The following is a 22,702-nucleotide window of genomic DNA, read 5'->3' on the forward strand; positions in this document are numbered from 1 at the left end:
GCCGCCGTCTCTGCCTTTCGGTTCGTGCGGGCACGAGGAGGAAGAGCGCCTCTCGTGTGGGCCCCGCGTGGGCCGATGCGCCCCAAGGCCCAGCTCCCGGCCCAGTCGCCTGGCCTGCTATTTCCACCGCCTTGGGAAAAGGCCCACTGGGTGAGAACCCCGCTGTGCACTATTGGCCCAGTCCGATTCGGCCCGCCTCTATTTTTTTCAGATCTACAATTTGTCTATTTTTCCAGAGGAGAGCATTTTTGCAGGAAAACCCTTGTGGATCATGCATATAATAACTCATGAACCGTGCATCGGATCTAAATAAGTTATATATGAAACTTGCTTAGAACTTTGTCTAGATTCATAATATCCAACTTTCATCTATGTTTGAAATGTTTAAAATGCTGTTTGATTAAATTTGCTCCTATGTCATGTTAAAATGCTTTAATTCATAACTAAATAACCGTAGCTCGGATTTAAACAAACTTTATATGTAAATGAGGTAGAAAAATGCCTAGTTTAACATGGTGGCATCACTTTGCATGTTCAACAACTATAGAATATGGTTTAGGGCAGAACAGTACCAAATCTATAATATGCTCATGAGGAGTTTCCGGATTTGTTGTTCGATGTTCCGGCCTCATTTAAACTTGCCTAGATAGGTAGTTTTATTGTGCTTCACCCTCTTGCCATGTTAATAAACATTTAATCTTGTTGGGTACATAAACGAGAGAGAACTAAATAAGTCATGTGGTGTTTTCTTCAATATGCAACTCCGTTGCATAATGAGCTCCACTTAATTTGTAGGATTGTTTATGCATTTTGCCATGCCATGCCATGTATCATTAAACCGTACATACATCATACTTGGTTGTGCATCATGCCATGTCCACGTGTTGTTTATTTACTATGTTGTGTGCTTCTTTTCGGTGTTGCTTCTTCGGGTTGGTTCCGTTAACGTCGCGTTTGTGAGGAACCGTTCGACTATGTCCGTTTGTCTTCTTCATGGACTCGCTCTTCTTCCTTGCGGGATCTCAGGCAAGATGACCATACCCTCGAAATCACTTCTATCTTTGCTTGCTTAGTTGCTCGCTCTTTCGCTATGTCTATGCTGCGATACCTACCACTTGCTTATCATGCCTCCTATATTGTTGAACCAAGCCTCTAACCCACCTTGTCCTAGCAAACCGTTGATTGGTTATGTTACCACTTTGCTCAGCCCCTCTTATAGCATTGTTAGTTGCAGGTGAAGATTGGAGTTTGTTTAATGTTGGAACATGGATATTTTGTTGGGATATCACAATATCTCTTATTTAATTAATGCATTTATATACTTGGTAAAGGGTGGAAGGCTCGGCCTTATGCCTAGTGTTTTGTTCCACTCTTGCCGCCCTAGTTTCCGTCATATCGGTGTTATGTTCCCGGATTTTGCGTTCTTTACGCGGTTGGGTTATAATGGGAACCCCTTGACAGTTCGCCTTGAATAAAACTCCTCCAGCAAGGCCCAACCTTGGTTTTACCTTTTGCCACCTAGCCTTTTTCCCTTGGGAGTCGCGCATCCTGAGGGTCATCTTATTTTAACCCCCCCGGGCCAGTGCTTGTCTAAGCGTTGGTCCAAACTAGAGCCCCTTGCAGCGCCACCTCGAAGAAACTCGATGGCTGGTTTTAGTTGTACGGATTGCTTATCCGGTGTTGCCCTGAGAACGAGATATGTGCAGCTCCTATCGGGATGTCGGCGCATCGGGTGGTCTTGCTGGACTTGTTTTACCATTGTCGAGGATGCCTTGTAGAACCGGGATTCCGAGTCTGATCGGAATGTCTCGGGAGGAGGTCTATTCCTTCGTTGACCGTGAGAGCTTGTCATGGGCTAAGTTGGGACACACCTGCAGAGATTTGAACTTTCGAAAGCCGCGCCCGCGGTTATGGAAAGATGGGAATTTGTTAATGTCCGGTTGTAGAAAACCTGAAGTTGACCTTAATTAAAATACATCAACCGCGTGTGTAACCGTGATGGTCTCTTCTCGGCGGAGTCCGGAAAGTGAACACGGTGTTGGAGTTATGCTTGACGTAGGTTGTTTTAGGATCACTTCTTGATCATACTTTTATCGACCGTGCTTTGCCTTCTCTTCTCGCTCTCACTTGCGTATGTTAGCCACCATATATGCTAGTCGCTTGCTGCAGCTCCACCTCACCCTTTTACCTTACCCATAAGCTTAAATAGACTTGATCGCGAGGGTGCGAGATTGCTGAGTCCCCGTGGCTCACAGATACTTCAAAAACCAGCTCGCAGGTGCCGATGAGACCGTGCAGGTGACGCAACCAAGCTCAAGGAGGAGCTCGATGAAGATCTTGTCCTTTGTTTTGTTTCGTTCTAGTTGATCAGTAGTGGAGCCCAGTTGGGGTCAATCGGGGACCTTGTCGCATTTGGGGTTCTTCTTTTATTTTGGTTCCGTAGTCGGACCTTGATTGTATCTGGATGATGTAATGTTTTATTCATGTATTTGTGTGAAGTGGCGATTGTAAGCCAACTATGTATCTCTTTTCCCTTATGTATTATATGGGTTGTGTGAAGATTACCTCACTTGCGACATTGCTTTCAATGCGGTTATGCCTCTAAGTCGTGCTTCGACACGTGAAAGATATAGCCGCATCGAGGGCGTTACATATGGCTTTCTTACTGAAGCAAGACAACTGAGCAAGAATAATGATGTTAAGTGGCCTTGGGGACTCCAGCTGAAACAATGCAAAATAATTCCCAGGCTCTGTAACATGTTGCTGCAACTTAGCTACAATAGGTTTCTGTATCAAATGGTGAACAGGTCCAGTAGTGTCGTCAAACAAGTACTTCGCTGGTAGATCGCTTGGGAAGGCTGTGGCGATATGTACCATAAGCTGTTGATAAGCATTTCCACCCAGCATTATTTCACCAAATGAGGAGCGAAACTCGAAAGGGACCAGTAGTACAGTAAGCGGAATTCTAGCTCCAGAACCACCAATCATTTGTTTAGAATTGCAGTTCATATCAAGATGGTCACTCCTCTTATATTCCCTTTGACTCAAAAATAGCCAATACATGCTCATGGTCCTCATGGTCCCTAGCAACTTCTCATGCCAAGGAATATTACATGTAGCAGCTTGCTCCAGAAAGTGATGTTCCGACAAGTTCCACTGCTCCTGGCTTTGATGCACAATGTCACCAGCACCCCATAATTTCTCAAGGCAAAAACAGCCAGCCAACTCACTGATGTGCACATGATTAATAAACTGATGCTCAATAAATTCTACAATTTGTAGTTCAGACAAACCATGCACTTCTCGAGGATTGTTGGATGGTAGCAGAAACTGAAAATCATGCCTAAGGCAGGGCCTGCAGACAGTTGTTTTCCGCACAAAACTGAGAGTCCATGCAACTCCACATTGTAATTGTTCAAAAGAACTAGGGAGATCAGACTGAATGGTGAAATCATTGCTATTTGTTCCGGGATGTGCACAATAACAGATCATCTCACTACCACAATCGTGCTTAGTGGAAACCAAGAAAGTGAGTTGCTCTTGTTCAGCAAATGCACAAAGTTCAGAAAACCACTGTTTACTGTAATGAAAGAGCTTCACATGTGTATTGAGGCATGAATCATCTTCATCTTGTTGCAAAGACCACAAACATAGGAGCTGACCTGGGAATATCCTTATGCCGTTTCCAAGAAGACCACACACAAGATTTCCAACATGGCTTAATTCCATCAGAAATCTACTACTAATCAAACCACTGTCATGCACTTGAACTAACATAATTAGATGCTTCATGAACCTTCCAATTAGAAACGATGGCCATGGAATGGGTCGGACCTCGTTTCCGTCTGCTGATACAAGATGCACACAATCACACTTCTCTAATGGCACACTGACTTCAAACGACTTCAGTCGCACACTTGGTAGATACCTCCAGTATTCTCTCAAAAAATTCAGAGCAACCGGCAAACGCTGCACCACATAAGTAACTTGCAACAGCAGCCCTTCATAATTCAGAGTCGTGCCTTCAAGAGAACCAGCAAACGACGGCCACGGCGCGGGCCGTACATCATTGCCGTCAGCAAAATGCATCTGAAATGATGACCACGGAGTCGGTCGGACCTCGTTTCCCTCTGCAATATGATCCACCAGAAACGATGGCCATGGTGACGCCCGTATCAGCAGCCCTGCATGCCCCGGCGAGACGTCCAGGTCGTGGTTCCGGAACGGCTGCACGACGGCATCGGTGCCCGAGTGAATGAGATCCGTGACGAGCATTGGTGCGGCTGTTGAGAGGAGCGGCACTGTCATGACTGAAGGTGGGAACGCCCTCGTGTTGTTGTCCTGGTTCGAGCATTCTGTCGAACAGGTCACGGGCTTGTCATTGATGGAGTCCTCGGACGCATCGTGGGGGACCACCCGGGCCTCAGTGGTGGAGGAGGGGGTGCCGGGGAGGACGGCGAGCTCGGTGACGACTTCTGGAATATCCTCCACCCATGTGTGCTCGTCCATGCCCGTGTCGGGGACGTGGCGGTTGCTGTCGAGGGAAGACTCAGGGGATGTGTCGTGGACCTCCTCGTCGATGGTGGGTGAAGTAGTCGTGGATGCGAGGTCGATGTGAGACGAGGTAGCAGTAGCAGGAGGAGGGGAGGCAGGCAGATCGACTTGTGAGGTAGCCCCGACTGGATCGCCCGCACGCGCGGCCGCGAACTCGGACTTGATGCTATCCATCTGCGCCGATAGCTGCGCGAGAAACCACAACATCTGCTCGTCTGCGGTCATGGTGTCCCACTCCGGTGGATAGACCAGGGAACAAGGAGACTGCTCCTGATCGGACATGGTGCCGTCGCCGGTGGAAATTGGGAAATCGAGGAGGTGGTGGTGAAATTTACTGGCTCTGAATACCAGATGTTAACAACCTAACGATATCTTCCTCGATCTATCACTCACAGATGAACTCAAATAACAATGGTGGATTACAGGATCACAGATACACGAATTGGAGGAAGGAAGGTAAGGGGAAAAGAGGGGACGGGGCTTGCCTGCTCCTGTCCCGTGCTCCCATCTGTACTCCCATTGCTAATTTTTCATCTAACGGCAGCGCCAGATTCCCTTCCCCGCGTGCCTTTTCTGCCAAAATAAATAAATACCCGAGCTCCCGTATTCCCGTATATCCCTCGCCCTCAGTCCCTCACGTAATATCCACAACTGTTTTTGGAGGGAAAATGTCCGCCAAACTAACTATTGGCGCCAATATAGAAAACAGAGGCACTAGGCAAATCTTTACAAACACAAGATCCTAAATACCAGGTGGAAGAGATTTCAATCTGGAGCCTGATTGCATCCACAAACCAAATTCAGGCAGATAGCAAAGTGTGCAAATATCAAGCGATCCGAGGTTTAAAGTAAGGAAATCATTGTCCTCTATGGCTTCTTCAAGCAGTGGTCATGAGAACCATGAACACGGCAATGGATCTTCAGGACCAAAAGTAAGAAATCGGACTCGTATTCTTCTTTATCTCCTCTTTTCATTGTTCTTGTCCTTCTTGTTGAACTAGTTGCACCATTTCCTCTGCTGAAGAACAAATCAAAAATGTTGATGATTGTATAAGATCTATGCAAATCTGACACAAAAGGAATAGCAGTTCTGCACAACTTACTTTGTCAGGTCAATCATGTTATTTCACTCATATATACAAGAATATGTTATTCTTTCGAGGCCTACTGTATGTAATAAAATCAGATGTCTGATTGTTGTTTTAGCCATAATCAATATTAGTTTCACAAAATCAACATTATGATCTTCTGCAATTGACTTAGATTCTGGTAGTTGAAAAATAATTTAGTGTACACGTAGTATTCAATTAGTGTGTTGTTTCACAAATCTAACTGCCGAACATATGAGTATTAACTAAAGCGAATACTGATTCATATAGGATGTGCATGAAACTGCTCCTAGCAATGCAACAGATTGCATTGATGAAAGGGTACCAAAGGTTGGCATGCAATTTGTATCTGAAGAGGAAGCTTACTCCTTTTATAACAAGTATGCAAAGGCTATTGGTTTTAGCATCCGAAGAGGGAGTCAACATAAAGTAAAGAATTCTTCCGTGATACAACAAAGAACATTTACATGCTCCCGTCAAGGTATGGGCTGCTTGTATTTTGTTTTGGTTATATAACTATTGGTATCACTAAGATACTTATTTCAATTGACAGGATTCCGTGCAGAAGATAAGAGAGAGGATTCTTTCAGTTACAGTAGGCCCGAAACACAATGTGGCTGTCAAGCCCATATGAAGATAAGTCTCAAAAACGGATTATATTATGTGTATGAATTTGAGGCTGCACATAATCATAATCTTGCTACTGGAGACATGGCCTTATACTTAAGATCCCAAAGAAAAGTGACGGAAGCACAAATAGCAAACGCTGAGGTCGCAAAGTCTGTAGGCATTTTGAATAAAGCAACTATTGATCTTATGGCCAAAGAAGCATGTGGACTTCCAAATCTTGGGTTTGCACCTAAAGATATGAAAAATCGTTTATACTCTAAGAGAACATTGCAAGCAAAGAAAGGAGACACAGGGGGAGTGTTAGAATACATGGAGAAGAAGGTAAAAGAAGATGCCAATTTTTTCTATTCAATTCAAGTTGATGAGGATGATCTGATAACTAATATTTTCTGGGCTGACTCGAAAATGATATCGGACTATGCAATGTTTGGTGATGTTATATGCTTTGACACCACATATAGGAAACTAGATGATGGGCGTCCCTTTGGTTTGATTGTTGGGGTGAATAATCACAAGAAAACTATGGTCTTTGGTGCTACACTTCTCTATGATGAAACTGCTGAAAGTTTTGGTTGGCTTTTTAGAACATTTCTAACAGCCATGTCTGGGAAACATCCAAGGACTATTCTGACCGATGAAGATGCAGCAATGGCCAAGTCAATTAGTAAAGTCCTTCCTCACTCTCACCATAGACTTTGCGTGTGGCATATGAATCAAAATGCTTGCAAGCACCTTGCTGGGGTTGTTGAAGAATATAAGAAGTTCAATGCTGATTTTCAGCATTGTATCTATGATATTGAGGAAGAAGAAGATTTTATAAATGAATAAAATAGAATGCTAGACAGATATGGACTACGTGACAATACGTGGCTGCAAAGGTTGTTTGAGAAAAGGGAGCAATGGGCACTAGTGTATGGCAGAAATACATTCTCAGCCCACATGAGCACTACCCAAAGAAGTGAAAGCATGAATAATGAACTAAAGCGGTACATTAGTATTAAATATGACATGCTTACTTTTTTCGAGCATTTTGAGCACCTAGTTGCGGATAAAAGATTTGTAGAGGTCAAGTGTGACTTCAAGGCCTCACAAAGTACTCCCAAGCTGAAGGCAGAAGGAAGCTATGTGTTAAGGCAAGCCGCAAGTACATATACTCCCGCAATATTCAAGATGTTTCAGGAGCAAGTGCTTCGGACCCTGAACTATGACACATTTCTTTGTGATTCAAGTGATAAAGAGAAGAGGGTTTATACAGTAAAATTTCATGGAACACAACATGAGCATGTTGTCAGTTTTTATCCAAACGAAGAAAAAGTCAATTGCAGTTGCAAGAAGTTTGAATTTGCTGGAATCCTCTGCTCTCATTGCTTAAAGATACTTGATATTAATAATATCAAGCATATCCCTGAACAATATATATTGAAAAGATGGACAATTGATGCCAAAAGTGCTAGAGATAACAAGCAATCGCAATTTGCACGAGGATCTAAAAGCAAGAATGTCAAACTTTTACAAGGACTTGTGCAGAATGTTTATCCACATAGCTGCTCGCGCCGCAGAGTCCGATGAAACATATGATATGGCTGCTAATGCGCAGAGCAGCTAGCACGAAATGTGGAGCAAAGCTTGAAAGTTAGAGTTGATCCAGACCCAAATCCGGATTTGGGTGACTCCTCTGTTTCACAAGGTATATATTTATATACTATACTAGTAGTTCCATAGAGTATTTTCAAACTAAGACTTGCATTTAATTTTACGGTTGCACTTGCAGGTCTGAACATCGACTCTACTAGAGTTTCAAAGCATAACGAGGGGCTTCACATGCCAAGAGGTATGAAGGTAAAGGAGAAGACTGTACGAGGGTCAGCGAGACCCGTTGGTGGCTTGGAGAAAGCAAAAACAACGAAGAAAAAGAAGATAGATGATTCTTTACAACTACAACCTGAAATGCCTTTCGCAAATGAAATGCCTACGAATAACCCAATCTTAATGGTATAAGAAGTCTAAGCTTTTTGACTTTATCTACTTTTCAAACTTCTGCGACACTAAGCTTTGCTATTAATTTTCATAGTGTCAATTCGGAGAAAATATTGTACCAGGATCAGGAAGACCCGTTGGTGGCTCGGAGAAAGCAAAAACAAAGAAGAAAAAGAAGGCAGTCCATTCTTTACAACGACCTGAAATGCCTTTGACAAACCAAACGCCTAGGTATCTACCACAGTACAAACCAACCCAAATGGTATAAGAAGTGTACTTTTTAAACTATTTTTCATTTTCAATCACTTATGACCTAAGCTTTGCTATTTATCTGCATAGGTTCATCTGGGAGCTCCGCCAAATCATGTGTACCCCTATTTAGCACATTACAACCCAAGTCTGCAACAATCCATTGGTATGTCGACCCCTACGATGATGCCAGGACAAAATCTATTACTCTTCCAACAACAGACTCCTACCAGTGATACTTGTACCCCTATGATGATGACAGGACAGAATCTACCATTCTTCCAACAACAGAATCCTACAATTGGTACCTCTAGCCCTACGATGATGCCGGAACAGAATCTATCATTCTTTCAACAGCAGACTCCTACCAGTGGTACCTCTACCCCTATGATGATGCCCAGACAGAATCTATCATTTTTCCAGCAACAAAATCCTACCAGTGGTACCTCTACCCCGACGATGATGCCAGGACAAAATCTACCATTCTCCCAACAACAAAAGCCAGCTTAATCAATGTTATAGATTTTTGTTTCATGTACTTGTGTGCAATTCTATTAGAACCTATGAGTATACGACCATGGATTGAAGGAGACTATCTATGTCAATCAGCAAGTAATTGAATAAGCAATTTGTGACCGTGATAAATATAGAAATAGTATTATCTGTCATGCATCATGTATAAACTGTACTATTACCAACATCATAGATTTGTTTGTCTAACCTGACAAACAGACCAGTAGTCGATGACTATGGTAATGGAGCGCCATTGTCACCTGGACGAGGATCAATCCAACCATATGACTTTGCATGCATCGATCTAAGGAGTAGTTTGTTCACTTAGTTGAATTGTGGGCTCATCCTGTATGCAAATATCACCATCAGTAGCTATATTAATTTCAGTTTATTTTCAACCAGTACACGAAACCATCAGCATTTTGTGCGATGAAAGATATTTCGTTGCCTCTAATATTAAACATCTTTAAAGAAATATCAAATTGAGCACCTTCAGCACACAGAAAACAGTCAGCTAACTAGGTATCCAGGACATGTAGAAACTAATTTCGGTCTATAATTTTGCAATCACATAATTTTAGCTTTTAACGAATCACTGTATGGAACAAATTAATTTGCAAGGCCCCAATGTGCATGTGCGCTCAATTGGTAGTAGCTAGCTGTTGACTTGGTCAGATGTGAACTGAATGGCAAGCAAACCAGAGGATACATCTGTATTCTAAACAAAACAGTAAAGAGGAGGATGAAAGGGAGCGACGGTGAGTTCCTGTACTGACCATGGCGCGCAGCAGGCGAGGTCGGCAGCTGCGTGAATGGTGTCGGGGCCCCGAAGACCCGCTGGATGGCGGCCGCCCTCGTCGCTCGCCGCGGCCTCTGCCCTGCCACCGCCGCCGTGGTCTTCAATGGCGGCACAACAGCCACCACCACCACCTCCACTATCCCGACCCGAGCTCCACCATGGCTGCTAGCAACTCCAAGACCTGGCCTTTAGCGCGAGGACGAATCAAGACGGGGAGCCGGTCTTGCGACGGGAGAAGCCGCAATCTGGGACGGGCGCGGGGCCATAGCTGTGACAGAAGCTTCAGCCCAACTCAGGCTTGCCGCTCTCCTCCTTTCACGCCGGCGGACCTCCTGGAGGCCGCGACGACGATACGGGGCGGTAGCAGATCCACTCGATGCCTCCGCTCCAGACGGTCGACTGTCGGCAGGGAAGGCGAAAAAGGAGGAACGAATACATATTGGGGCAAACGGAAATACGAGAGCTTCGTGTGTTTTTTTTCCCAGAAAAAAGACACGCGAGGGAGGAAAACTGGCGCAGCCGTTAGATAAAGAATTAGCGAAGGGGAGTACGGATGGGAGCACGGGACGGGAGCAGGCAAGCCCCGTCCGAAAAGAGGGTAGCCGCCGTCGGGTTGGTCCGTGATCCACTGGATAGGTTGTTCGTTGCTTTTGCCCAAGTATTTGTAGCTGCATCGGCCAGAGGATTCCCAGCCGGGCCAGGCCCAAGTGATGTCCAAAGGCAAGCCCACATGGGCTAGGGGGAGGGCCCTGACAGATACTATATGAAATATCTCGACTTTTTACACTAAGCACTGTAACTACCCAAACAAATAACTCCATCGAAGCATAAACTCATCAGTTCCAGCCTGCATGGCTACAGTAATAGCCAAGCAATCAAGCTTTTTACAGGACTCCCTTAAGGTCAAACTCTGGAGGCGTCATCTGCCCCTCACTTTCTAGTAAACCATCCCCCATCCAATATTCACAAATGCAAAATGTCTTTCAGGTCCCCAACAAGAATTTGAAGCCTAGGCACTCTGCGTGGAGAGAGGGTTGCAAAGGGGAGTCACTTTATGGATTTTTCAGAGCAGCCAGCCTCTGCTTGAGCTCCTCCAATTCCGAACTGTAAACAAGGTAACCAGTGTCATTAACATGGCAACTTATATCAGGCATAGGTGTAAATTCATTGAGCGAAAAAAAGATCAAGAGTACATAAATAGCTGTTGGAGATAAGTGTGTGTCAGCAATGGTCGAAGGAATAAGATCCTAACCAGATCATGTTTAATTCTTTTAAAGAAATGCAGACAAAATATCGTGAATACAAAATCAAAGTAAGTGTTCTACTTCGAAACTACTTTATCCTTCTTTTTTATTCGGTACACAAAAAACATATGATTACGACTCTAAGAGTTTACTCTTTTTAAAGAGGATTTATTAACTATTTCGATGTGTTGCATAGGACATCAGTGGGGAGCTAAGGTAGTCTTGGTCCATCGCAGTTTGAAGTTCAGAAAATATATTAACCTCCGTACCAAAAAGCTTGTCTTAGATCTGTCTAGATATGGATGTATCTAACGTGTCTAGATACATCCGTATCTAGACAAATCTAAGACAAACTTTTTGGGACGGAGGGAGTAGTAACCTGGATTCCTTAACAAGGTATGAAGGGTCCAAGGGGGGTATAAAAATGAAGAAAATAAACAACTACAGATCCAGGATCCTGCATACCTCTCATCAGCCTGAACCTTCTTTCCAGCAATTCTTCCTTTGGGAGCCGGGGATAACTGCAAAACAGTACCAGGACAAGAGAAATTTAGAACAAGAGTTAGAATCATAGTAATGAAAAAGGGGTTGCACTGGTAGCTTCAACTACCTGTGAGGCAACGTCAACACCAATCTCGTCGAGCACCTAAAAGAGACATTGAAAAGAATGAATAATCGAAGAAACATGCTAGGAAGAGTCTTTCAAAGAGATGCTACCAATTTGGATTGAGGTTGGACACTGGAAATAACCTGGTTAGCAAGCTCTTCAGTTTCATCCTCAGCCTGATCATCGTCTAAGACATTGTCGATTGAGTCAGACATCATCTCGTTCTGCACAAATAATCAGGATAGTCAGTACATGCAGGTGCATACACTTTGTCAAAATCTAACACAGGAACCCATCATATGCTTGTGAGCTTCCCAGAAATACAATGTAAAATCTTGTCAAATTGGAAGCAATCATTCTATGAAAGTAGGAAGTACTGGACATAAGTTGCGTACCGTCATATCCATTTGTGCTGACTGCTTTTGGAACTCTTGCATTACCTTCATTTGCTTGGCGGGATCCATTTGCTGCAACAAAAATAAAACAAAATTTATAGTAGAACACGTGTTTCAACTCTTACAAAATTGTATTCTGCAGCTCAGTTTAAGCAAAGGCGCACAGAAGTTACTACTGTAAGATATTTAAGTTCAAAGATACCGTGATAGTATACACTTGGTTTCTAAATTTTAACACCTGGAATATATCATTCCAATAAGTTAGGTAGCCTATTACCTTGTTCATAGCTCCCATCGCTTTACTCGCACTCTGCATGCCAGCAGAGACTGAAGTGTTGGCCTGCATCGCCTAAGGACATAATGCGCCAACAAAAAACAGAAAATTAACTCACCACCATGTGTGGAAGAAAGAAAAACCAGGAAAATATTCACCTGTGTGTGTGTCGCAATGCCACGAATCTGAGCTCGGCTACCTTGTAAAGTAGATATTTTCTGTCTTAACCTGATCAGTTGACGGGCCAGAATTTTAGTTGCCGCCTGACAAATAGAAGGGAATCAGGAGAACCATACTGCATGATTTAGAACAATATTAGTGCGTGAAACTGAAATATAGGAAATAAAACCTCATTGCCAGTTTTTGCAGTCCTTTTGATTTCAGCAACCAGTCTCTTTTCCTGTTAATTGGAACAAAAAAACAAGGTGAAGCTATGGTTACTGCTTATTCAACTGGCACAAACAAAATAGCGGAACACAGCAAGAAAATATGTGTGCGTCATATGGAGTGTGAAATATGTGAAGAACTACATGGAGCAAGCTTTAACAACTTGTCAGATGACTGAACGTATAAAGTCATTTCCATTGACCTGAGCATTTTATTTCTCATTAACCACACAAGACAGGGTATGTGATTAAACATACAGACCTCTTGCTGTAATGTCCCAATGTCCCTCTCAATACCTACAGATGACACGCTTCAGGAATTAGATAACCTCCGAACCTGCAAAGTTGAACTACTGGGAGAAAGCATGGCTTACATGGTTTTCTATAAAAGGTTATAGCTGATACTGATCGAAATTCTCAACATGTGGTTTCTAGGACAGGATGCAGAATAGTATTTCCCTCCATGTTTCACAATTCAGTCAAACCTCAACTCCCCGAGTTTCAACAACTTCTATTTAGCAAACATGCAAAAGCTTGGAGCGTATGTGTATTATGATAGAATGAGCGGAGTCACAGATGGTATGTCAAACCGTGCTATACAGGTATACAACAGATAAGGGCTTTAAGTAAATAATATTCAATTTCAACCAATTTTGGAGAATTTGGTAGCTGTGGCCATAAAATTAGTACCATTCAATTTACACCGAATAACAGGGATTGAACCTTAAATCAGAAGATAACCCTAGATGGGAACTACAATTGCCTCGAACAGTTGATCAGAAACAATCGAATATAATGAAGCAGCCTTCGATTCAACTTGCATTAATTAGGTTCAAACTACAGCTAGCACATGTAACTTGGTATACTCTGACCTAATAACGTACCATTTAAAAATGGCAACCCACTTGAGCGCCAAGTGTGCCGGAGCACAAACTACTCACCTCTTGTCGCGTTCGTCAGCTCCCGCTTGCTGTTCCTGATCGCCTCTGCACAGCAGAAACCGCAATCAGGGATTCAGAGCTCAGGGCACAACGATTGAGCTAGACACAGGCGTACGAAACCCTAGGATCATCCCCGAAAGCAATCCGATCGATCAGAACTCGAGCTACGCAACGCCGGCCGGCGCGCGAAGCGCAAATTGGGAAAGGATCACGTGAACCGAGGCCAAATTCGGGTGAAATTTTGAACGGTGAGGAAGGGGAGGGGTTGAGTCGTACCTCTCGGCGTTGGCTTCTTCGCGAAGGGATTCATCACTTCCTCGGTGCGCTCGCCGCCGGGAGGAATCGAGGAGGGGCGGTGGGGCGTGGGAGAAGAAGGCCGGCTAACGCGTACGTGAGGGGATTGTTTGTTTGGGTTCTTCCTGGTAGTTGCGCGGAAGGGCTACCTCGACTGACCGACTTCTTCTTCTGTTATTTAATATATATACTAGTTGGCCCGTTGTGTCAAATAGCACAGAGACTTGCTGAAAATATATTGTCAATGAAAATAGTTTCATGCTGCAAGAACCTTTAACTAAATCATGCTATTTTTTAAACATATTTATTATGTTGTTAAATGATAGTCTGGGAAAAAGGAAACTTTGCATAATATGAATAGGTTCAGTTTGAAAATATGGACACTATGATGAGAGAGTAAAATTGGCATGGTTGTATTTTTTTAGCAAGTTTGAAAACATGGTTATCATGATGAGAAACTTGGTCATGCATATTTTTTTTGAAAAAAAGAGGGGAAAAGATGAAAAACCTAAGAATATATGTATACTAAACACCATGTATAAAACCAGTTAAGGAGAGAGGGTTTTGATGCTCCTAGGTGTAAATACGCCTATTATGAAATATGTATTAAAAAACACATTTCAAAAGAGTAGTGTTTCTATCAATTTGTTTTTGTGTGTTTGAAAAAAAAAAGTATTCATGTGTCTCTTAGACACATGTATATTTCCAAGCAGTTATATGGCAGATAGTTCGGCCCATGACTCAAGCGATTTATTTATCCCTTCTTCCTCAACACCTATTTCTTCTTCCTTGACAGCTTCATTCAGTCAAAGACAAAACTCCTCAGTAGTACTTTCATCACCTCAATAATTGGGATAGATATCATCCACTACAATGAAGAACAACAACATTTCTCTATACCTTGAACAATAATAAATCATTTATAGTACATTTGGCCAAGCAAACAATTAGTACAAGAACAATAACATTTTTCTATTTCTTGAATTCCACATGGGAGTATGGATGGCTTCACTCGTAACAATACATATGCCTTTTGTTTATTTGCCTGACAAAATGTTCATCAGATGAATCAATCAAATAGGAGGAAATGGGGAATATTTCAAACTAAAACAAAGAATTGATCCTAAATACATGAAGTGCAGTAGCTTTAAAGCCTCCAAATTATTTTGCTCTACTCCACCAGGAACGTGCAGGTCTTCAAGAACCAAAAGACGCCACTCGAGCTCTCTTCGGCCTCATAAGCTCTGTTGTTGTTTATATCCTTAACCCCAAAAGGTTTGTCTCTTAGCATATCTGTTGTTCTTCTGATCCTTATTATGTGTCGACTTATCCTGAAGAAAAGGCAATTGATATCCTATTATCATTAAATAAATCCACAGTTAACATGTGGATCGTGGGGAATGGTGAGATGCCATATTGGGGTTCGCAACACGAATAGAAGACCACTAATTTAATGCCACTAATTTACAGAAGGACAAAAATGCCTGAACACCCTTAAAAAGGGCATGATTATGAGGTGAGAACAAGTAGGCTAGTGATCCAAGTGAAACTTAAAATGGAGCAAAAAATTGCCATAATGGTGTTGCTTGGAAAAATCACAGTACAATGCAGAATGGAATTAATGCCACATGTTGATGCCATTAAATAAAACACCCTTAAGAAACACAATCAACTAAACCTTGAACACAAGTAGGCCTAGAGCAAGAAAACAATACATCATATTACTAAGCAAAAGCAAATAGAAATATCAAATTGAGAGGCAGAACTATTTGAAAACAAAAATGTAGGCCAAGTACAGACAACTAACATAAAATGAATAATAATACACCTTGAAGCTTGAAAATAATGCATACTAAAAGCAAGTTTCCTAAGCGCTAATACACCCTGCAATTTGTGTATACATGCATGAATAAGAAATTTGAATTGATCAAACCAAATCTGTTATAACACAGACGAATTAGAACTCTGAAAGTTGCATATACTGGAGTAAAGTTTGCTAAGCGACATAACACCCTACAATATCTGCGGTAAAATTACTTAGAAAGGCATCATGGACCCTGCGGTATAACCTGCATTACCATAGTTGTAGCTGCATCAACATGGACGCACCAGTTACTAAAAGGAACCTTTGCAAAATGGAAAATGAGCTTTTATTGCGCCTTGCTTCTTAGTGGGATGTGCATACCAACCATATCAATATGGAAAATTACCCCACTTCACGATAGTGCCAAGTCAAGCTATAGCCTAAAATATCCCGTGAAAAACTTGTAGAGAAATTAGAAAACAAATTGTAGGTTGGGAAGATGAGGAAAGAAGGAAGAAAGAAATAAAGAAGCTCACATGTTCCCATCTCCTCGGCACATTGGGAGTTGTCCTCGAGCTATCCTCCTCTCCAGGCAGCTGCCAAGGTGGGGGCTAGGGGCTCGACCAGGAGGGGTTCCCTGCCAACCATGAGCGAACATGAGGTACAATAAATATCAGCTATTCAGAAAGGGTATCAGCAAAAGCTCCATCCATGGTAGAACATTCAACAAGGCAGACACGGAAAGCTCCATCCATGGAGGCACATTACGTGAGGCCATCAACTAAGCAGAACTAAAAAATCATGATAGATAAGCAAACTCCAGTACCATTTTTAATCATGTCTAAATTGCAGTACTCATAATAGGCACCTGTTGAGAAGAAAAGGAACATATCTAATTTATACGGACTCCCCTAGTTCTGTTGGAAATGGATGTATGCAATTTAGATGAAACAGAGCATACAAAAAATAAGGACAAACTGATGCTTCTAAGGACAGGAGGTAGTAAACTTAAGGATATCTGTAAGCAGGTGCAATTGGTAATATGAAGCAATAAACAACAATTTCATTAACAATTAGGATAAAATCGCTGGTGTTTTTCGATATAGACTGATGCCTTCCTTGTACACATGGCTACTCAGTTGCCATCACATTATGGACATACACTGTATTTTTGCCGACTCGAAACCGTCACTTAGAAAAAAACGTTTTTAGATCAGCACATTAGTATGCTGATATATTGATGCTGTTTTTATGGACATACATGGTACACATGGAATCCCTGATGGTGTTCCTATATCAGCACCATTTGGAATAAAGGAGTGTATGCCCACACAAAGACCTTCATATTCGTCGAAGCTCGAGTTTCACCAAATACACTGATGTGCTACCATCTCATTACAAATTATGTATCGTGCCAAGGAAAAATCGTTTTACCTTTCAGCATATATATACGATCATACGGTAGTCACACATATAAGCAGCACCACAAAAACAAACACACAAACACGACACCTGGAAAAAGCAGGACCAGAGGAATTAACACGACAATAAGCAGTAAACAAATAGGGTAGAAAAGTGCAGTGCTTAGAAAAGAATGACAAGGACAAACCTTGACCAAAGGAACAGAGAAGGAGCAACCTTAGCGATTCTAGAGTCTGCAAAATAAATGGAAAGGAAGGTTAGCCAAGCAAGCCAGTCTGTTCAATATCTAACACAACAACAAATCAAAGACAACCTAGCTTTACATGGCAGAAATTTCAAGTAAGAGAAAAAATATATAATATGATATCTAACTATGTGAATACATTAGGAAATACCACTTCCAAATTAGAGCGCACCATTCCCCAAAACTCGAGGACTCAATATTCAGAAACTACACATCATGATAGTCAGTTGTTCTACAGTAGCAAGCTAAATAACACCTAGGTTGTGTATTATCTCATCACACAAAGAATGTAAATCATCACTCCATAAGATCAAGATTTACTATTTATTCTACTTCTGCCCCCAACGCATGAAATTGCATCTCCATTTGGAATCTGCTCTCCAGTCAAGTATTTTCTTAAGCAAATAGGCACATAGCAAAAAAACAAACCAGACTCCCGCCTCCATATATGCTTCACAGATAGTTGTTTAACAATTCTAGTTCTGCTTGAAACATCAAGCATAATTGGCTACTGATTCATTTCTAAAATAGAAGTGCACCAAAAAATAACTATTTGAAATTACAAATAGGGATAGGCCAATAGATGACCTCTTAATTCCATAGGAATCACAAAATCCCAAAAAACGGTACAATTATCATTTTATAAATGTTCGCACCTTAAAGTTAACAATCTCCTCAAATCAGCATACAAGGCTAACATAAACTTAAGCAAGACTATTCAAAATGATCATGGTACATGGTGGATTTATCATAATTGATATTTGGCTGGAAGTGGGCTACGTTCTACAGATATTCTGAAGCTCATTTTCAGTAGTCAGATAAATCGACCTGCTACAGCCGCCTCCAGCCGCCCACCAACACCCACGACAGGCCACCATGGACGACGCGCACCTGATTCCACCAGGAAGCCAATCTTGTACCATCGCTAGTGTGCGCGCACCTGAAGTGCACAGTGAGGCAGATCTTCCCTCTGTGGTATATCTGCATCAATATCCCATCCACAACAAGAATCACTGCCAAGAATGATTATCGCCCGACAACACTATTTTCAACAAGTGTCATGGTGGCAATTCACAGAACAGTCCAACATAAATGAAGAAGCCGCAACCATATCCGGAACATTTACACGATCAACACGACATACAGATATTTAAAAGATCACCAAGGCAGACAACATGACACAGAAGATACTGAAAGTAAAACACGCACACATGTAGTAGAAAGGAAAGAAGAAAACCTTGATGAGTCAAACGACGCAGCTACATCAGAGATCGTGCAACCTGCGAAATACACAAAAAACAACCGATCAGAGCACAACGACACACAGACATGCAATGAACACTCGCCGGTCACAGAAGCAACATAACGGCCTATTTACCCGAGGCAGCAAGCAAAAGGTTGGGTAAGCAGCAGGACCGACGAGAAGAAGAAGCGCCAGCGACAGGAGAAGTAGGCTGAACCGTAGAACAAGCGTCAGCACACACGCATTTCATCAAACATTCTATAGGCAAGCAGAAGAGGAGTGGACTAACCTCAATGAGAAGGAGAGACGGACCCAAGGCTCGACGCAAGCGACAACAGGAAACCGTACCAAACTGCCCATGAAGGAAACAAAGGCAAACATGCGAAATTAGCACGACGAATCGAAAGCAGTAGCGAAGAACATGCGAACCAGAGAAGGACGAACCTCAACCAGCAGCAACATCGAGCATAGGAGGCCCATCGGAACAGAGCATGGGGCTGCCGCATCTCGGCCACCATGTGGCATGGCGAGGCAATATATCCAGTCCATCTGTCCTTTCCCGTCACAGTTTCATTCATCTTCTAGATGACTAACACGATTAGCACATCAAGCAAGAAAATAAAAGGAACGATGAACATCACATGGAAAAAACAAGAACGATGAACATCACTTCAACAGGAGAAGAGGTAGATCGATTGGGCTATTTGTCCTAGGCCACCAGCGGCGTGGTCGGAGGGCGATGCTTCTCCTCTTCCATCTCGTTCTCCTCGGCGGCTCGGAGATCCTTGTCGACCGCGCGCACGGCGCGGCACAGCTCGTCGTGGCGGGTGGCGGCGGGGCCGAGGCCAGCGGCGGCCGCCTGGACGAGGCCCTTGGCTCGGTCGCAGGACTCGCTGAAGGCATCGAGGCAGCGGTGGAGGTCCGTGAGCGCCACCGTACACCCGAGCTCGCGGACTGCGGTGGCCGCCGCGTCGACCAGCGCATCGTAGGCACCAATCCATCTCTCTCTCTCCAACTGCAGATGGAGGTGAGGCACGCACGATGCATCGGTTAGCCAGGCCCCACAAGCACATGCATCGGGCAGCTGCAGTCCATCCACTCTCTCCAAAGTCCAAAGCAGACGAGACGCAACACCGCGCACAGGAAAGGCGTACACGTGCACTAGACACAATAGTAGCAGCCGACGAGCGGGACCGGAGCAGTGGCGGCCCACACGTCATCGCACTAGTACAAACGCATGTGCACAATCCGGGTGCACATGCATTGACCCACCCCTCTGTAGCTGACGCAGGAGGCAGTAAACTCCCCACAACGCACGACGCGGACAACGCGTGAGGAGTGCCGCGCCAGAAGCAGTTGACCGAGGTAACGAGGAAATATCCTATACACGAGACATGTGGTCACCGCAGCTGATGAGTGGGACCGGGGCCAGCACTGGCCCACCCGTCATGAGGACAGCACAGCGCAGGCGCAAAACGCGAGGAGCAGCGCACAGCGCCCGCGACCCGGGCTTCCTCGCATGCACGCGGCGCGGCAGGACAGGCTGCCCCGCGCACCCAATAAGCTGGCACACAGCCAATGAAATTCGACCCGAGCCCATAGGTCATCCGCTGGCCAAGATCTACCGTCCGGTGAAAACGCACAAGTCAAAACGTAGCGACCATCGAACGGACAAGAACGAAAAAAAGACCGGATTGACTAAAATCGAACGGCCGACGAAGCTTGCCATCGAGGGAGCGCCCTGGGAGCGAGTTGCCCGGCCTCTATATAGTTTTAAATACTCCCTCCATTCCGAAATGTAGCTCTTTGTACATATTCCACTATCAACTACATACAGATGTATATATATGTATTTTAAGTGTAGATCCATTCATTTGCTCTATACGTAGTCCACCTAGTGAAATTTGTACAAAGACTTATATTTAGGAATGGAGGGAGTAGATAGAAAAGGCAAAGCAGTTTCTGCCTTAGGCCTTGTTCTATTGACAGAATTTGGCAGGGATTGAGGTGGATAAAATAAAATTGACCCAAATCCTCCAATCCTCTTGAAAAGAGGTGTAACCAAACAAGGCTTTATGGATTTCAAAACAGGTATAATACCTAAGTGATCGAGGTCAATTACATGAAGGCAACGTTAGGGCCGAAGGAGTACATGTGAAGGTACATGAGCCTATCTAAAACTCTCCAACCAGCGAAGCATGACTTGCTGGTCTGCATATTTCTTTGCCCAGTGATGTCATAGATGAATCATCTTTGAGACCTTACTGATTATGAGAGCATTAGGCCATCGCTTGTTATCAAAAACTCAGGCATTTCTGATGCTCCATAATATAACTACGCACGCAGCAAAAAGCACATGTCATAGCTTGCCAATTTTGCACGAAGCAAGTGGTGATGAAAGCTAGTAGTGATGAAACAAAATCAAAGATGTTATTTGCCTTCACAGCTAGGTCTAGCACCCCTATTTTCTGCCAAAGGACATCTGCAACCTTGCATCTCAGCACCAGGTGAGCAATGGATTCAGTGGCAGGACAAACATCACATCGTGATGCAGTAGCTTTTCACTTATTTTTAACCATGTTATCTCGAGTATTCAACCTTCCATGGAAGGCCAGCCAGAGAAAAACTCGGTGTCGCATGGGAATGATGCTGTCCCATATGAAAGTAGCATGTGGCTAATTCATACCTCTAAGAGTTAGCAAGTCGTAAAAGTACGCCGTTGTTGCTTCACCCTTATAAACAGAGGAAAGCCTCTTATTGTTGTGTGCTAGGTCCGGCTGTATGTTACATAGTTTCTCTAGCAGGATAGCCAGTTGTTGTGTAGCGGTCATGGAGAGGTTGGGATGCAATTGAATGTTTCATTGTCCATCATACTGTGAGTCCACCGTGCATAACTTGTTCCTAACAAAAGTGAAAAGCGTAGGAAAGGAGCGCCTTAACCAGCCATTACCTGACCAATTATCGAACCAGAAAGAAATCTTGGAGCCTTCCCCTAGAGAACACTTTGTGGCATTTATAACCAGAGGCATCGAGCTTTTCAAACATCTCCACATGGCTATGTCACCATTGCTAGCCACCATCGGGATGGTGCTTTCACAAAAGTGTCACGCAAACCAAGTAAAGCAGGGCACTTCACTATCCTACTACACTCTTGTGGTGAAGTGACAGATCATGGCCAAATTATGTGCCCAGAGATCTCTGGTTCCAAGCCTCCCACTGTCCCTGGGGAGGGTTACAATATCCCAAGCCACCAAGCATTGTCCCCCAAGGGCATATTAAAGGAAATATGCCCTAGAGGCGATAATAAAGTTGTTATTTATATTTCCTTATATTATGATAAATGTTTATTATTCATGCTAGAATTGTATTAACCGGAAACTTAGTACATGTGTGAATACATAGACAAACAGAATGTCACTAGTATGCCTCTACTAGACTAGCTCGTTGAATCAATGATGGTTATGTTTCCTAACCACAGACATGAGTTGTCATTTGATTAACGGGATCACATCATTAGAGAATGATGTGATTGACTTGACCCATCCGTTAGCTTAGCATGATGATTGTTTAGTTTGTTGCTATTGCTTTCTCCATAACTTATACATGTTCCTATGACTATGAGATCATGCAACTCCCGGATACCGGAGGAACACTTAGTGTGCTATCAAACGTCACAACGTAACTGGGTGACTATAAAGATGCTCTACAGGTGTCTCCGATGGTGTTTGTTGAGTTGACATAGATCGAGATTAGGATTTGTCACTCCAAGTATCGGAGAGGTATCTCTGGGCCCTCTCGGTAATGCACATCACTATAAGCCTTGCAAGCAATGTAACTAATGAGTTAGTTACGGGATGATACATTACGGAACGAGTAAAGAGACTTGACGGTAACAAGATTGAACTAGGTATTGGGATAACGACGATCGAATCTTGGGCAAGTAACATACCGATGACAAAGGGAACAACGTATATCGTTATGTGGTTTGGCCGATAAAGATCTTCGTAGAATATGTGG

The 22,702-nt window shown here is 43.3% G+C and overlaps 3 protein-coding genes across 6 annotated transcripts; all 3 read right to left on the minus strand.

Moving 5' to 3' along the window:
• Positions 1-213: 213 nt before the first annotated feature.
• LOC123181999 (uncharacterized) lies at positions 214-10,379 on the minus strand. Its single transcript, XM_044594466.1, has 5 exons — positions 9,809-10,379; positions 9,241-9,378; positions 7,310-7,397; positions 2,667-5,569; positions 214-224 (listed from the first exon to the last, which is right to left on the minus strand). Exons 4-5 carry the CDS (start codon positions 4,834-4,836, stop codon positions 214-216), a joined length of 2,181 nt encoding a protein of 726 aa, XP_044450401.1. The 5' UTR covers positions 4,837-5,569; positions 7,310-7,397; positions 9,241-9,378; positions 9,809-10,379.
• Positions 10,380-10,625: 246 nt separating this feature from the next.
• On the minus strand, positions 10,626-14,171 carry LOC123045480 (vacuolar protein sorting-associated protein 2 homolog 3). Its single transcript, XM_044468551.1, has 11 exons — positions 13,955-14,171; positions 13,679-13,723; positions 13,000-13,034; positions 12,701-12,751; positions 12,510-12,614; positions 12,355-12,426; positions 12,078-12,149; positions 11,826-11,906; positions 11,686-11,721; positions 11,541-11,596; positions 10,626-10,935 (listed from the first exon to the last, which is right to left on the minus strand). Exons 1-11 carry the CDS (start codon positions 13,986-13,988, stop codon positions 10,884-10,886), a joined length of 639 nt encoding a protein of 212 aa, XP_044324486.1. The 5' UTR covers positions 13,989-14,171; the 3' UTR covers positions 10,626-10,883.
• A 752-nt stretch (positions 14,172-14,923) lies between these two features.
• On the minus strand, positions 14,924-19,418 carry LOC123045488 (uncharacterized). 4 transcript variants are annotated; one of them, XM_044468584.1, is made up of 8 exons: positions 19,130-19,418; positions 18,975-19,037; positions 18,821-18,896; positions 18,680-18,722; positions 18,334-18,423; positions 17,415-17,431; positions 16,313-16,413; positions 14,924-15,303 (listed from the first exon to the last, which is right to left on the minus strand). In XM_044468584.1, exons 1-6 carry the CDS (start codon positions 19,232-19,234, stop codon positions 17,425-17,427), a joined length of 384 nt encoding a protein of 127 aa, XP_044324519.1. In that variant the 5' UTR covers positions 19,235-19,418; the 3' UTR covers positions 14,924-15,303; positions 16,313-16,413; positions 17,415-17,424. The 4 variants fall into 4 exon arrangements, with proteins under 4 accessions (XP_044324519.1, XP_044324510.1, XP_044324498.1 ...); XM_044468575.1 differs by having other exon boundaries at positions 17,386-17,431; XM_044468563.1 differs by having other exon boundaries at positions 18,271-18,423.
• Positions 19,419-22,702: the final 3,284 nt, after the last annotated feature.

This window comes from Triticum aestivum, chromosome 1A (assembly GCF_018294505.1).
Source record: "Triticum aestivum cultivar Chinese Spring chromosome 1A, IWGSC CS RefSeq v2.1, whole genome shotgun sequence".
NCBI lineage: Eukaryota > Viridiplantae > Streptophyta > Magnoliopsida > Poales > Poaceae > Triticum > Triticum aestivum.

What these genes read in the sequence shown, in the direction of transcription:
- LOC123181999 (XM_044594466.1), bottom strand. Translation starts at nt 4,836, where the DNA reads ATGTCCGATCAGGAGCAGTCTCCTTGTTCCCTGGTCTATCCACCGGAG.
- LOC123045480 (XM_044468551.1), bottom strand. Translation starts at nt 13,988, where the DNA reads ATGAATCCCTTCGCGAAGAAGCCAACGCCGAGAG. An exon ending in GCATTGCGACACACACACAG is followed by an intron (nt 12,427 to 12,509) that starts GTGAATATTTTC and finishes TTATGTCCTTAG; the next exon opens with GCGATGCAGGCCAACACTTC. An exon ending in CTGAAGAGCTTGCTAACCAG is followed by an intron (nt 11,722 to 11,825) that starts GTTATTTCCAGT and finishes TGTCTCTTTTAG; the next exon opens with GTGCTCGACGAGATTGGTGT.
- LOC123045488 (XM_044468563.1), bottom strand. Translation starts at nt 19,234, where the DNA reads ATGGACTGGATATATTGCCTCGCCATGCCACATGGTGGCCGAGATGCG. An exon ending in CGATGTTGCTGCTGGTTGAG is followed by an intron (nt 19,038 to 19,129) that starts GTTCGTCCTTCT and finishes CTTCATGGGCAG; the next exon opens with TTTGGTACGGTTTCCTGTTG. An exon ending in CGTCTCTCCTTCTCATTGAG is followed by an intron (nt 18,897 to 18,974) that starts GTTAGTCCACTC and finishes TCTACGGTTCAG; the next exon opens with CCTACTTCTCCTGTCGCTGG.